Source organism: Mustelus asterias, chromosome 3 (assembly GCF_964213995.1).
Source record: "Mustelus asterias chromosome 3, sMusAst1.hap1.1, whole genome shotgun sequence".
Classification (NCBI taxonomy): domain Eukaryota; kingdom Metazoa; phylum Chordata; class Chondrichthyes; order Carcharhiniformes; family Triakidae; genus Mustelus; species Mustelus asterias.
Window position 1 is genome coordinate 10002958 of NC_135803.1, and position 15618 is coordinate 10018575.

The following is a 15618-nucleotide window of genomic DNA, read 5'->3' on the forward strand; positions in this document are numbered from 1 at the left end:
CTGACATGTCTGACCAATGAATACAGGACAGGTACCCAAGATGTCAGGGTTGACAACTTTCCCAACTGTCCATCATTTAGGCTTCACGTCCCATTTTTTATTTATCTTAAGCTGGAGGCTATTTTCAAGACACCGGAATATGCGTGGCACAAGAGGCTTTCATGCTTTTGGGTTCAGGAATGTTTGGAGAGTCTGGTGACTTCAATGCAGGGAATGCTTAAGGGAGTAAAGCACCCGGAGGAAACCCATGCAGGGAACATGGGGAGAACATACAAACTCAACATAGGCAGTCACCCAAGGCCGGAGTTGAACCCAGATCCTTGGCGCTGTGAGGCAGCAATGCTAACCACTGTGTCATTGCGCTGCCCAAAAAAAGAGGGATGTGGATGATATGAGTGGGACAAGGATGACAAGGGAGGGATGAAAAGAGTGGAATGGGATGGCATGAGAAGATGGCAGGGAGTGCATGAGAGGCGTGGCCTGGAGGAGGTGCTGAGATGATGGAGTGAGTTACGTATGGTAAAACAGTGGGGGTCAATTATTTGATATAATTTATTAATTTATTCAAAACTTAGCTTTTGTACGAACATTGAAGATTCATTAGGTTTAGTTTTTTAAAAATAAAACTGCCAGTGGAATAATAGACCAGTGTTGATTTTATAAAGAAAGAAGATGAAATTAGCCTATGTAGTCCACAGTATATACTGTCTATATACTCCAGGGTGAAGTATCTAAATGGACACAAAATTGGCTTCTAGAGGGTGGTTGTAGAGAATTGTTTTTCAAACTGGAGGCCTGTGACCAGCGGTGTGCCTCAGGGATCAGTATTGGGTCCAGTGTTATTTGTCATTTATATTAATGATTTGAATGAGAATATAGGAAGCATGGTTAGTAAGTTTGCAGATGACAATAAGATTGGTGGCATAATGGACACTGAAGAAAGCTATCTCCATTTGCAATGGGATCTTGATCAATTGGGCCAGTGGGCTAACGATTGGCAGATGGAGTTTAATTTAGACAAATGCGAGGTGATGCATTTTGGCAGATTGAACCAGGGCAGGACTTACTCAGTTAATGGTAGGGCGTTGGAGAGAGCTACAGAACAAAGAGATCTAGGGGTACATGTTCATAGCTCCTTGAACGTGGAGTCACAGGTGGACAAAGTGGTGAAGAAGGCATTCGGCATGCTTGGTTTCATCGGTCAGAACATTGAATACAGGAGTTGGAATGTCCTGTTGAAGTTGCACAAGACATTGATAAGGCCGCACTTGGAATACTGTGTGCAATTCTGGTCACCCTATTATAGAAAGGATATTAGTAAACTCGAAAGAGCGCAGAAAAGATTTACTAGGATGCTACCGGGACTTGATGGATTGCATCAAGGAGAGGCTGAATAGACTGGGACTTTTTTTTTCTGGAGCGTGGGTGATCTTATAGAGGTCTATAAAATAATGAGGGGCACAGATCAGCTAGATAGTCAATACCTGTTCCCCAAAGTAGGGGAGTCTAAAACTAGAGGGCATAGGTTTAAGGTGAGAGGGGAGAGATACAAAAGTGTCCAGAGGGGCAAGTTTTTCACACAGAGGGTGGTGAGTGTCTGGAACAAGCTGCCAGAGGCAGTAGTAGAGGTGGGTACAATTTTGTCTTTTAAAAAGCATTTAGATAGTTACATGGTTAAGATGGGTCTAATGCGGGCAATTGGGACTAGTATAGGGGTTCAAATAACAGGGTGGCATGGACAAGTTGGGCCGAAGGGCCTGTTTCCATGCTGTAAACCTCTACGACTCTATGACTCTATACGGCTAGACTCCAGAGCACAAGCTATCACAGAAAGCTAGGCTCATGGAATGAGCAGTTATAATGTTGTTTGGAAACTTGAATCTTTCACAAGGTTTTGCCATTGGTCGTCAGGAAGCTATTTTCTTCAATGACAAATGTTGAAATTTTAACAGACAAATTCCAAAAAAAAAGAATATTTATTCATCGAAAAAGTTTGAGTCCATCAGGGCAGCACAGTGACACAGTGGTTAGCACTGCTGACTCACAACGCCAGGGACCCGGGTACAATTCTGACCTTGGGTGACTGTGTGAAGTTTGCACATTCTCCCTTTGCCTGCGTGGGTTTCCTCCGGGTGCTCTGGTTTCCTCCCACAGTCCAAAGATGCGCGGGTTAGGTGGATTGGCCATGGTAAATTGTCCATTTGAGTCACAAAGATGTGTAGGTTAGGGGGATTAGCGGGGTAAATACGTGGGGTTACGGGGATAGTGCGGGGATGGGCCTGAGTAAGATACCCAGTCGGAGAGTCGGTGCAGACTCGATGGGCCAAATGGCCTCCTTCTGCACCGTAGAAATTCTATGATTCCAGATGTAATTCCCAATTAGACTTCCATTTCTATAATTATAAGTAAGTCACAAGTCGAGACAATTGGTAAAATTTGTATTTATATTCCTCGGCTTGTGTTTATGCGGGGCAGCTTTATGCATCTTTATTCCAGAGTGAGATGTTTTCATTCTGCTACTCTTTGGCGAAAGAGTGAGTAGAAACTCGGTAGTTAAAGAAGTACAGCTTGCTTAAAGTTACTCATGTGGCAGCAAAGGTGTTTGTAGCTCTCTGCCTGTACACAATGATTACACATTTTTAGTCTGCCGAGTTAGAATGGAAAAGCATCAACAAAAGTTTTACTTGTGACTTCATGGCGAGAGAAGGGGATCATTATAATTTGTTCCTTTGTTTCTGCACCCCAGGCTGATTGAAGACATTATTTGCTTCCTTTTGGGAGTTTGTCTGAGTGTCGTGACATAGATCTATTTATAGTAGTGAGAAGATTGTCATTGCATGGAACAATATATAAGCACAGTAAGTCGGTCTATGAAAAATAGAGTTACTTTGAATGCTAATGATGTATTACATTTTGTCGTTATTTTTGTCGTTATCCGTTCTTACCTCTGTACTGTTGAAGACTGAACCAACCTGCAAACAGTGGGGAACTGAGGGCTTGGTTGGCCTATCCAAGGAAGGTGACATAGCTATTGGTGGAGTTTTCGGTCTACACACTAATGTTGATCGCCCGGATCGTTCCTTTCAAAGTAAACCTGAAGCGGTAAAATGCAAAAAGTCAGTGAGAGCTTGTTCCACATTTCCAAATTTGGAAATGCCTGTTCTCGTGAAATAACTTTTTGTGTCATCTCATAGTTTCAGCTGCCGCGCGGTCAGATAATCTGTACATGACGTGTGCTATTCGACGGAATAGTCATTGATGCCGGAATAATGCGTTTCTGGCTTTGAGATTTATATTGCATATAGCTCGGGACATTAATGTAAATTACAAAACGGGTCAATGGCAATTCGCTAGACCAACTGTTATTGAGATTGAACTAAAACATAGATAGATTTTAACTCATTCAAAATCAAAGCAAAATCTGACTTTACAGAAGCACAGCTAGCTGGGCTCACTAAAACAATTCGTGTGCAAGTGATGAACGTGATCATTTCGGAGATTTTTTTGACATTCATCCATGGGATGTTCTCCTGAGACGGTTGTGGGAGTTGCCTTCTTGTATCACCGCAGTTCCTGTGGTGTAGGTACACCCACAGTGCTGTTAAGGAGAGAGTTCCAGGATTTTGACTCCGCGACAGTGGAGGAACAGTGATATATTTCCAAATCAGGATGGTGAGTGACTTCGAGGGGAACTTCCAGTGGTGGTGTTCCCATGTATGTGCTGCCCTTGTCCGAGATGGTAGCGGTGTGGGTTTGGAAGCTGCTGTCTAAGGAACCTCGGTGAGTTCCTACTGTGCATCTTGTGGAGGGTACACACGGCTGCCACTGTTCGTCGGTACTAGAGGGAGCAAATGCTTGTGAATGGGTTGCCAATCAAACAGGTGATAGCAAATCGCAAAATAGGTCTCAGCCGTATGAATTGCAGAGATTGTTGGAATTTCATTACTTCTCATGTTTCATTCAATCCATGGACAGTTGTTTGTTAACAGATTTCTGTCAAGTTGCCCCATCAGAGGTCATGATGCGTCTTTCCAAACTAACCATCTGGGGTTTTCAGGATTGCTACAGACTAGAATACCTGGGCAGTTTGGTCCTTGTACTGAAAGCATACTACAAGCAGGGATTTACGCTGCGGCTGCGGCTGATATCACTCATTCATTATCGACTGTAGCAGATACCTTTTCAAGATTTTGTGGCAACGATTAGAATTTCTCAAAACAGTAATCTTCAGGCTGCTGTTTGTAAGTAGCAATGCTGTTACACACAACAGGTCAAAAACTGACCATGTCCATAGCAAGCTGAGACAGCTGAACCCCCCGCCCCCCACCCCCCGCCCAGCACCACTACCCCAATATTGTCCGCCGGGACACACGTAACACTTTTCCAGCAAATCAAGGAAATTGAATTGCTTTCTACCAACTATTGCCCCGATGAAAGATCCGTTTGTTTGTTGCATCAAGACATTTTTGGAATTCGGGGAAACGGACCAGTTATTCTTCCGTGCCATGTTAATATTTATAGAACAGAAAAATAAGCGAGAAGGATGGTAAAATACCACGAGGGGGAATGAAGAGAGCGAGTGAATACGAGGCAGTAAGAAAGTCAGAGACGAGATAGTTAGCGAGGCTGAATTCAATTAAATCTGCAGTTAATGTTCCAAACCGATCATATTTCATCATAACTGTACGTGACGAAATCTATCAACCGCAAACGTTTCTCTCCTCCGCAGATGCTGCCTGACTCGCTGAGTCTTTCCAACGTTTCCCGATTTTATTTCAGATTTGCCACATCCTCAGAATTTTGCTTTAGTTTTAGAGTCAATTCCAGGAACTGCATGTCAGTGATTCAAAAGATTAGCCAATTGTATCAACTACTATATTTGTATTCTTCTTGTGTCCCGCAATGTGGGCTGGTGGGAGATGGAGTAGTGGGTGGTGGGTCATACAAAGTATAAAACACCCGCCGAGAAATGAGAGCAGTATACACCTGACCTAATAAGATAGCTCCCAGAGGCAGCAGTTGTATTGAGAGCGATCTGTCCATTGTAACTGATATCCCAGAAGATCGTGTGCCCAAGAGGCGATAGATATCAGCAATGGAACAGACAAAGCTCAGACATGAAAACGCATACTTGAAGTTTCCAGAAACACTTAATTAACTGGGGCGGGGACGTAAACTTCAAGAGGTCCAAAGATGTGCGAGTTAGGTTGATTGGCCACGCTAAATTGCCCCTTAGTAGCAGGGGGACTAGCTAAGGAAAAAGCATTGGCGTTATGGGGATAGGAACAGGCTGGAATTGTGGCCGGTGCAGACTTGATGGGCCGAACAGCCTCCTTCTACACTGCAGGCTTCTATGATTTTAAGTACACATAAATCGTGGAATGTTGGCAGTTAATTGCACCATCACTATTTTGTTTATCTAATCGCAAAAATGGAGCAATTCCACACCCTTTCCATGCTTAAAAGATTTAACAAGGAAGTTCAATTTAGATAAAAGTGGAAAACAGTTCATCAGCAAAAGTGTATGTGGAAACTTGTACTTGAGTATTTCATTTTAAATGTACTTGTCCCTCAACCAGAAGTAATGTTTACACTTTTGGTTGGTAGTCTGTTAGTCTGTAAACAATAAACGTTAAAAACGTATGAACGGGTTTCAACGAAACTTGCCAGACATACAGGAAGAGTTGAAGAGTTCTTGACAATATGCGGATCTGCATCTGGATCCCCATTTAAAAAAAAGTAGCGGCTAACATTGAGATATATGCAGATTAAACCTTTTCTTTCGAATGTCGTGGATTACTTATTTAGAATGTTATTCGTTAAAAGTATTTATTAGTGTCACACGTAGGCTTACATTAACACGGCAATGAAGTTACTGTGAAAATTCCCGAGTCGCCACACTCGAGTAGCCTGTTCAGGTAGACTGAGGGAGAACTTAGCATGGCCAATGCTCCTAACCAGCACTTCTTTTGGAGTGTGGGAGGACACGAGAGCACCCGGAAGAAACCCACACAGACAGGGGAGAGCATGCACACTCGGGGAGAATGTGCATACTCCGCACACACAGTGACCCAAGCTGGGAATCGAACCCAGGTCCCTGGTGCTGTGAGGCAGCAGTGTTAATCAAATTTTGTTGATTGTTTTAGAATTTTGTGGATTGTCTTAACTGCTTGTTTGTCGCAGCTATCCAAATGTGAGCAGAATATTCAGAGCAGGTTGTTGAATGTGGATTGGAATTCCCAGTGAGCTGCACGCTCTTAATAAAAGGTTTTTGTTCAGGATCTTGGTGACAAAACTTCAAAGGGGGAAGGAAAAGCCTAAACGAAGCGGCACGTATTTGTATTAAGGTTGGCCGAAACATCATGGCGAAGATATGCAAAATACTGATATGTTTCTTGTTGGTTTTTGATTGCCATCAGCTTTAAGAGCAATAATTAAGTTCTTGAATACAATGGGGCCAATTTTCCCGTTGGAATTGGCAATGAAAGTGGGAAATGGGGCGAACCATGGAAAGGTCCGTTGATCTCGGGCGGGATTTCCCGGTTGCGGGGCGAGCGCAGCCAGAAAATCCCGTCCACGGCTCAGAAATAGGACGGTTCGCTCATGAAAAAAGATGACGTCGGGCAGTTGCTACCCTATTTGAAAATAATTTCATTTCAATGTCATTTATGCGAATTTTTAAAAAAATCTATTTTATCGACACAAACTATATATTTTTTTTACAGCTTTTGGTATAGAGGTATGCGTTTCGTGCTGACCATGATTTTCGCCATTGAAGAAATCAACAAGAACCCACGTCTGCTTCCTAATGTTACACTGGGCTACCGGATTTACGATACTTGTACCATGCCATTTTTAACTTTGAAATCAGCATTTGAATTTCTAAACAAAGGTGAAGACACGTCTTCCAATTTAGCTTGCAAAAAATCTTCTACCGTCGCTGCTATCGTCGGCGAGTCTGGATCTTCGCGATCTGCAGCAATGGCCACCTTAATCGGTCCATTCAGGATCCCTATGGTAAGGCATACAATCATCAATGTTCCGAGCTCAAAGTGCAGAAAGTACAGTTGCTGTCGAAGTAATAGGTTACTTCCATTTATTGTTGGATTATTAGACTCTAATATTCATTATTCCACAAAAATCTCATGGGGACTAAATCTTGACATAAATATATTTAAGTGCTAACTAACATTGCTAAGAACTGCAATGGTGTGCAGTAATGTTAATGCAAATGCATTTGAACTGCGAACAATAATGAGGCAATTTAATTATAGTTTGATAACTTAGCAGGAAAGATTGGAGCTAGATAAGAGAAGGCTGAAAGTTTCCCTGATACTCCGAAGGAGGTCTTTAAGATTATGAAGTTCTCCGTTAAGGTAGACAGAGAGAACATGTTTCCGCATGTTTTATTATTCACAACTAGTGAACATAAAAATAAAATACCCACTAATGATTATAGGAAGGAATTTCAGCTAAAGTTTTTTTTCCAACAAGTCGCGGCGAGCAGGTAGCATTCACTACCGTCTGGGTTATTTGAGGTGAATAACAGATATGCACTTAAGGGGAGTTGGATAAGTACTTAGGCAGAAAAGGAACAGGTTATATATTGATAAGGTGAGCTCAAAAGAACGGGTGGTGGGGGGCGGGGGGTGGGGTAGGGAGTTGGACCTATTGGAGATACTTAAATTTATGAAAGGTTTTAATGGAGTGAAAACATATTTCCTCTTAACAGGAGGATATAACTAGGCACCATCGATATAAGATAGTCGCCAAGAAATCTAATACATAATTCAGAAGAAACGTCTTTTCCCAATGACTGATGAGAATGGGGAACTTGCTGCCAACGCAAGTTAAAGCAAATAATGCAGACGCATTTATGGGAAATGGAGAATAACATCTGAGAGAGAGAAGTGAATAGACGGTTACAAAGCTTGCTTTAGATGAGAAAAGCTGAGGTAAGGTGAGAGTGAAGCACGAAGGCCGGCATGGACTTGTTGGGTCGAATAGCCTGTTTCTGTGTCATATGGTATGTGTAACCCCATGTAGCGTGGAAGGAGGCTCGTCTGGAGCAGTAAGGCTGCATAGATCCGTGAGGTCGAATGGCCTGTCTTTGTGCAGTTGACTCCGATGTACTCCAATGTCAAGGAATTATTCCTCATATTTAAGGGTATCTTAAACGATTCATGTCAGCAATGCTATTCCGGTTCTCCTTTTATATCTGAATAGATATTAAATATAAATGGGGGTGGTGGGAGGAGGAGGGGGTAGGGGAGGGGGCATGAAAACCGATCCTGATTTCACACAAACCATTAAGTGATCAGATATTACTTTCTCCTCAGACCTAAATTGCTCTGTTCCCAGTATCTTGTTCCGGGTTCGCCTACCAGTCTGCCACCCGCACCCTTTGTATGATACTCGGCTGCTTTGCAGATGTTTTATTTTCGCATTTAATCCCCTCTACCCTATAGGTAACAATTGAGCGTCATCTGGTTCTCTTGCACTGTCGGTTCACATTAGGAATCTTACTAATTAAATTTGCTGAAGAACTTCAATAGAAAACTTATTACCTTGAATGTAATTTGCCGTGAGACTTGCCTTGTGTATTAGTTAAATTCACGCTGCCAAATTACATTAGAATAATTCGCACAGACGGAGATTATCCAATCCATTCTGCACGTGCAGCCTTATTGGAGGATCGAACCAATTAATGCAACTCTCCTACATTTTCCCTTCCATTTTTCCATTCGTGTAGATATCAAATTATTTTCTCTACTATGCAGAGTACTGTTTCTTGCTGTCTATATTTTCCACTTGACTGACGCCCCCAATCTCTGACATCTTTCCAGTAAATGTCCTCTGAACTTTCTCCTAAGACTGGAAACCTCGAGCCGAAAATGCTGGGCAGACACAGCAGTTTCTTGCAGAAGAGGAAACGGTTACAGTTTTAACTCTTCATTTAGGATATCTGCGACATTTCGTGCAGTGTTTCCATAACCTCATCCCTTCTCGCAGTTGAATATTGTTCTGGAAGTGAATGAAAATGGCAGGCGGGACGGAGTGTAATGCATATAACTAGAATTATCATTGTCCTCAGAGTGAAATTTGACATGATTACATTTGAATTCTCCACAGGTCAGCTACTTTTCCACCTGCGCATGCCTGAGTAACAGGAAGAAATATCCATCATTTTTCAGAACCATACCAAGCGACTATTTCCAGGCGAGAGCCTTAGCCCAACTCGTAAAGCGTTTTGGTTGGACATGGATCGGGACGATCAAAAACAACGATGATTACGGTAACTTTGGGATGCAAGCTTTCACCGAAGCTGTCCAACAATTAGGTGTTTGCATTGCTTTCTCCGAATCCATTCACAGAACAGACCCCAGAGACAAGTTACTGAGAATCGTAGATGCTGTAAAGAAATCTTCCACGAAAGTTGTTGTGGCATTCGTTGCTTCTAAAGAAATGATAATTTTACTGAATGAGATTGTCCGACAGAACGTGACGGGTGTGCAATGGATAGGAAGCGAGGCTTGGGTATCCACGCAATTTCTACCTCCGGAAGAAAGCAGACGATTTGTCTCCGGCACACTCGGAGTCGCAATTCGCCAGGTCGATATACCAGGACTGAGAGAATTTCTCATGGATGTCCATCCTTCTCTGTATCCAGGCAACCTTTTAGTGAATGAGTTTTGGGAATCAACTTTTGGCTGCACGGTGATGAGTACAGCGAACAAAACAGATCAAGTGCAACCTGCTTCGTTGAAAAAATGCACTGGGAGTGAAGTTTTACAGACAGTACACAATAAATTTACTGGTGTTTCGCAGTACAGGGTTACTTACAATGTATATAAAGCTACGTACGCAATAGCCCACGCTCTTCACAATATGCTGTCGTGTGAAAATGGCAACGGACCATTTCCCCAAAAAGGTTGTGCAAATATCTCAAGTTTTCAACCTTGGCAGGTAAGGCGGTCAATGTTTAAGTTTAAGTTTTGTTTTAAGTTCATGCCTTCAAGTATACTTGTTAGTGTCAGAAATTGGCTTAATTAACACTGCATTGAAGTTACTTTGAAAATCCCCTAATCGCCACACTCCGGCGCCTGTTCGTATACACTGACGTTGAATTTAGCATGGTCAATATGCCTAATCAACACACTTTTCGGACTGTGGAAGTGAACCGGAGCACCGGGAGGAAACTCACGCAGACACAGTGAGAACGTGCAGACTCCACACAGACAGTGACCCACATCGGGGGTGGAACCCAGGTCCCTGGCGTTGTGAGGCAGCACTATTTATCACTGTGTCGCCGGTAATATTTAAGCAGCCGGATAATTTAAAATTAGTATGTTTATAAACTGTTTAAGTTCTTATAGGAAATAAAAGCGATATTAAATGTCTCACGTTTCTTCCAAATAAAATGTTGTTAAATTCTCCTTTCTCGATTCTATTTCAAAGCTTCTGCATTATATGAAAACAGTCAATTTTACTACCAAGATCGGTGAAAATATCTATTTTGATGAAAATGGAGACCCGGTGGCCACATATGATATCGTAAACTGGCAGCCCAATTCCGCTGGCGGGGTGGATATTGTAGGCGTTGGAGTCTATGACGGATCAGCTCCCCCAGGCCAGGCATTTGTGATAAAGGACGAAGCAATTGTATGGAATGGAGGTCAGATTACGGTAGGGACAATAAGGAGACACAAGTGCGCCAAATGGTGCGGTTGAAATCGAACATATAAGCCGTTCACCTTCCTGAATGCAATTGTCTTGAAATTCCAGTGAAGCTTGAATACACATATTAACCTAAGTGAGTAGACTGCTGTTGTTTAGACAGTTAAACTTGTGTCAAAAATTAAAATATACTCTAGGAGGGTGATGTTTCGGGGAATGCATGAGGGAATTTTAGTTCTAGTGCTGAATGGTATCATGAATAACGTGAACAATTTATTCGTGTGAAATTCTTGCATGAGACGCCCAGGTTGGTCTGTATAAGTGCCTCTAAATTTAAGACTGTGAATTGTATGGTCAATTCTGAATTTTTCCAGGACGATATCATGACGACACTTAGCTGTGTGCCAGTAAGTCAACTAGCCGGCACGTGTGACATCTACTGTGATGATTTGAGACCAATGAAGTTTGCTAGTGCTGTTGGGAAGGGTTTGAACTAACTTGGCTTGGGAGTGGCATTCTGAGACAAGATTCAGCAGGGGGCGATGCAGAGCCAAAATTTGTAGAGTCAGCAAGTGAGGCATTGACGTTATAGACCACTTACGGCACAGGCGAGTTTGGCAAGATTGGATGGTATTTATTATAATGAAAAAAGTCTGCCGAGAAAGGCAGATGAGTTGAGGGCACAAACTAAATCATGGACGATTAGTATCATTGCTCAGAGGTGGTTGAGGCAACGGCAGGGTTGGCAGCTTAATATTCCTGGATATAAAATTTTCAGGCGAGACAGGGAAGGAGGTTAAAGATGAGGGAGTGTCCGAATTTTAATCAGAGTGTCAAATTCAGCAGTTATGACGGACAACATCTTAGAAGGCTCTTTCAATTAAGCCATACGTGTCGAACTTAACAACCACAAGGGAGCAAGCACATTGCAGGGTATGTTCTATAGCCCCCCTAACAATCCGAGAGGAACATAAGGGCAGATATGTAGGCAAATTTCAGAGAAAAGTGAAAGTAAAAGGTTAGTGGTAGTGGTTTCAACTTCCCCTGCATTATCTGGGGTAGCCATAGTGCGATAGGTCTTGTGGAAGCAGAATTCTTAAAATTTGTCCAGGAGAACATTTTAAGCTGCTGTGTACAAGGTCCCAGACGATAGGGCAGACCTGGACTTAATTTTAAATAACAAAGCCGGGCAAGTGGTTGAAGTATCAACGGGGCAGCATTTTTCAGACAGCGATTATCACTCCGTTAGATTCAATATTGTTATGGAAAAGCACAGCGATGGGGCAGAAATCAAAGTTCTAAACTGGGGCAAGGCCGATTTTAATAAGATCCTTCTCAGATATTGTGTCTACTATATAACATTATATTGATCGACGTGTAAAAATGCTGGCAATGAAAATATTTATGATAAAAACAACCTCAGTCGTAAAAGTTTTCGTCGTAAATGTATTGCGATTCTTGGCAATCATATCACTATCGATTTGGGACTTTATTTTTTAATATTCTTCAATCTATAAATAAACCACGAATCTCAGAAGCCGTCAAAGAGTGTTAGGGCAACGTAGTCACTTATTTTCTACGTTACAATCTTCTCCAATGATATTGAACAGCTTCCAGCCGGTTTTTTGCTGAACCTGAGATGATGACAAGTATGAGCATGCGTGTAGCAGGCTCCTCAGAGGGGGTTGTGGAGCGGCTCTGTGTCACTGCTGCCTCACAGCGCCAAGGACCCGGGTTCAATTCCGGCCTGGGGCCACGGGGTCTGTGTGGAGTTTGCAAGTTCTCCTCGTTTCTGCTTGGGTTTCCCCCGGATGCTCTGGTTTCCTCCCACAGTGCAAAAGTGTGTGGGTTAGGCGGATTGGCCGTGTAAATTAACCCTCGCGTCAGGGGCATTAGACGGGGCAATATGTGGGGTTACGGGAATAGGGCCTGGGTGAGATTGTGGTCGATGCAGACTCAACGGATTCAATTGTTTCCTTCGGCACTGTAGGGATTCTATGTCTCTACTCGCCTTGGTCCTGCACAAAGGAACTGGCTGCTAAAACTTCAGAACTCCACCGACAGATAATGCGGCCTTTTTAATTGTAAAAATAGACACTCTCACCTTCCTTCGCTAATTACAAAGTTCAAAATTACATTAGTTTTATGTCTATTATTTCATTTCCCCGACCTCGTCTTTAAATCCTCGAAATTTTCAGTTGGGTTTATAAGACATGACCTACGTTTTACAAATCCGCAATAGTGTCTCTAACTAGGTGAAATGTTTCCAAGTGCCCAGTCTTTCTGTTAGTAATTATAGATTCCAACAACCGCCCCGCAGCTGGTGTTAAGCGAACACATTTGGAATGACGTGAATTCTCCTTTTCACCGTCTTTCAGTAATGGACTGAACTTCGAAACATCACGGGATTAATAATAAAGTGACTTTCTCTTCTTTATAATGAGGTTCCAAGAGCAGTTTGCTCCGAAAGTTGCCCACATGGGACGAGAAAAGCCTCAAGGAAAGGACAGCCCATTTGCTGCTTTGACTGCATAAAATGCGCTGATGGTGAAATTAGCAACAGCACAGGTACAGACAACGGGGGGGGGGGGGGGGGAATTGCATTGTGTGGCTCTGTGCTTGGTGAGAACTGATTTCCTCTGATCTCTCAGAGAAAACAAATGGCGTAAAGGAGCATATTTAAGAGACATTGGATTTTTCCCTTGAAACGCAGACATTAAACAAATTATTGCTTTATTTGCTGTGTTACGAACAAAGAGCGGGAGAAATTTTGCCGCTGGGATTTTTAATAACTATTGTTTAGCGTAAATATAGTTTTCTTTCTTGCTAGTTTTATGTTCTATGTATTTATGTTTCTTTCAGATTCTCCAGATTGCATGAAATGCCCATGGGAATACCGCTCGAACCGACAACGAGACGAGTGCATATTCAAGGAGATTGAATTTCTTTCTTTTGGCGACCTGATGGGGATTATTTTGGTGACATTGGCGTTGTTTGGAGCCTCTCTAACGATCGGTGTATTTGTGTTGTTTTATGCATACAGAGATACTCCTATCGTTAAAGCTAACAACTCGGAGTTGAGTTTCCTGCTTCTTTTTGCATTGATTCTGTGTTTTCTGTGTTCGATTACATTCATTGGAGAACCTTCCCCCTGGTCTTGTGTGTTACGTCACACAGCATTTGGCATCATTTTTGTTCTTTGCATTTCTTGCGTTTTGAGCAAAACAGTTGTTGTGGTGATGGCATTTAGTGCAATTCTTCCAGGCAGTAAGAAGATGAGGTGGTTTGGGCCTGTTCAACAACGCCTTTCTGTTTGTGCACTTACATTAGTGCAATGTTTAATCTGCACGCTTTGGCTAAGAATATCACCTCCTTATCCTCTAAAGAACAGTGATTATTTTAAGGAAATCATTGTTTTTGAATGCAATGTAGGTTCGCCGATAGCCTTTTATTGTGTGCTTGGCTATATTGGATTTCTGTCTTGTGTGTGTTTTGTGATGGCTTTTCTTGCTCGACAACTTCCAAACAATTTCAATGAAGCTAAACACATCACGTTTAGCATGATTATCTTCTGCGCTGTCTGGATAACTTTCATTCCAGCCTATATAAGTTCCCCAGGTAAATATGCCGTAGCTGTGGAAGTGTTTGCGATTTTGGCATCCAGTTTTGGCCTGGTTTTCTGTATTTTTGCTCCCAAATGCCACATTATCCTGCTGAAAAAAGAAATGAACACCAAGAAGCATATGATGGATAAAATGGCTTCCAAGGATCTTTAATTCTGCCTCCAAGGGTTTGTAATGCAACCTCGCTGAAGCAAATGTATTCACTCGTAGTAAATTCTGTTATCATCATTTTAATGTTACGAATTTGAACATTGGAATAAACTACAAAGTACTTGCAAAATGTGGAAATTTTGCTCTGGACAAATGTAACTTTGTGGGTGCTTGTACTCAAATCAGTCATCACTTTTTAAATAAACGTCTCTTGTTCTTTCATAGTCGGAGTGTGTTTGGGATACAGGCGGAGGAGGAAGTGTAGGAGGGAACAGAGAAGAAAGATGGGAGATCACCACAGAAGGTGGTCGAGTGGAACACAACAATACTTCAATGCTAACCTCACCAGGCCTTGATGAAAATATAAATTTGTTTTTAGAAATGAATGTAAGGTGCTGATAAATAATTCTGTCTCTTTTCGCAATTTTTGTTTCATTTGCATTTCATTTCCAGAAAGGTTTGTGCGCCACGAAACACTAGCTTGTATTTAATTGAAAGCCAGGATATGCCTGCAAAGGAGAAAGGCTTGTTTGATATAATGTGAGGACAGACATGCAAACCAGTGGGGGAAAGGTCAAGTCTTGTTGTATCCACGAAATAAAGTTTATTAACATGTAAACAAGCACCACAGGACAGGCCACAATGCAATATCAAGGATCACATAACTTCAACAATCACAAACACACTATTCATCTGCAATTAACTCCGGATGTCACTGAGTGACGGCAGGATATCCATACAGGGGGAGGGCGGGGGGCAATCAGCCAGAAGTCGTAATCCACAATTACATAGATAAGTAGGGGACGAGGTTCTGGTAGCAGATTTCAGAGAGTTGCAAAATAAATTTAAAAGAGGCTCAAGAATAGTAGTCTCAGGATTATTCGCAGTTCCAAGTACCAGTGATAATAGTAATATGAGGATTGATGGATTAAATACGTGGCTGGAGAAATGGTCATGGAGGGATGCCATCAGCTTTCTAAGGTAGTGGGACCAGTTTTGAGGTAGGTTACATCTTAGCAGGGTTTACCATGGATGTCCTAGCAGGAAGGATGCTGGTGTCGTGGGGTTGGGTTTGAATTAGTTTATCAGGGGCATGGGAACTTGAAGGATGGTCCAAATCGGAAGGGAGTAAACTTGGGTAACAGGATGTAATAATGGGGCTAGAAGG

At 42.3% G+C, this 15618-nt stretch overlaps 1 protein-coding gene across 1 annotated transcript; it reads left to right on the top strand.

Moving 5' to 3' along the window:
* The first annotated feature begins 6741 nt into the window (after positions 1-6741).
* Positions 6742-14453, top strand: LOC144482901 (extracellular calcium-sensing receptor-like). The gene is made up of 5 exons (XM_078201759.1): positions 6742-7017; positions 9133-9966; positions 10459-10686; positions 13122-13245; positions 13540-14453. Exons 1-5 carry the CDS (start codon positions 6742-6744, stop codon positions 14451-14453), a joined length of 2376 nt encoding a protein of 791 aa, XP_078057885.1.
* Positions 14454-15618: the final 1165 nt, after the last annotated feature.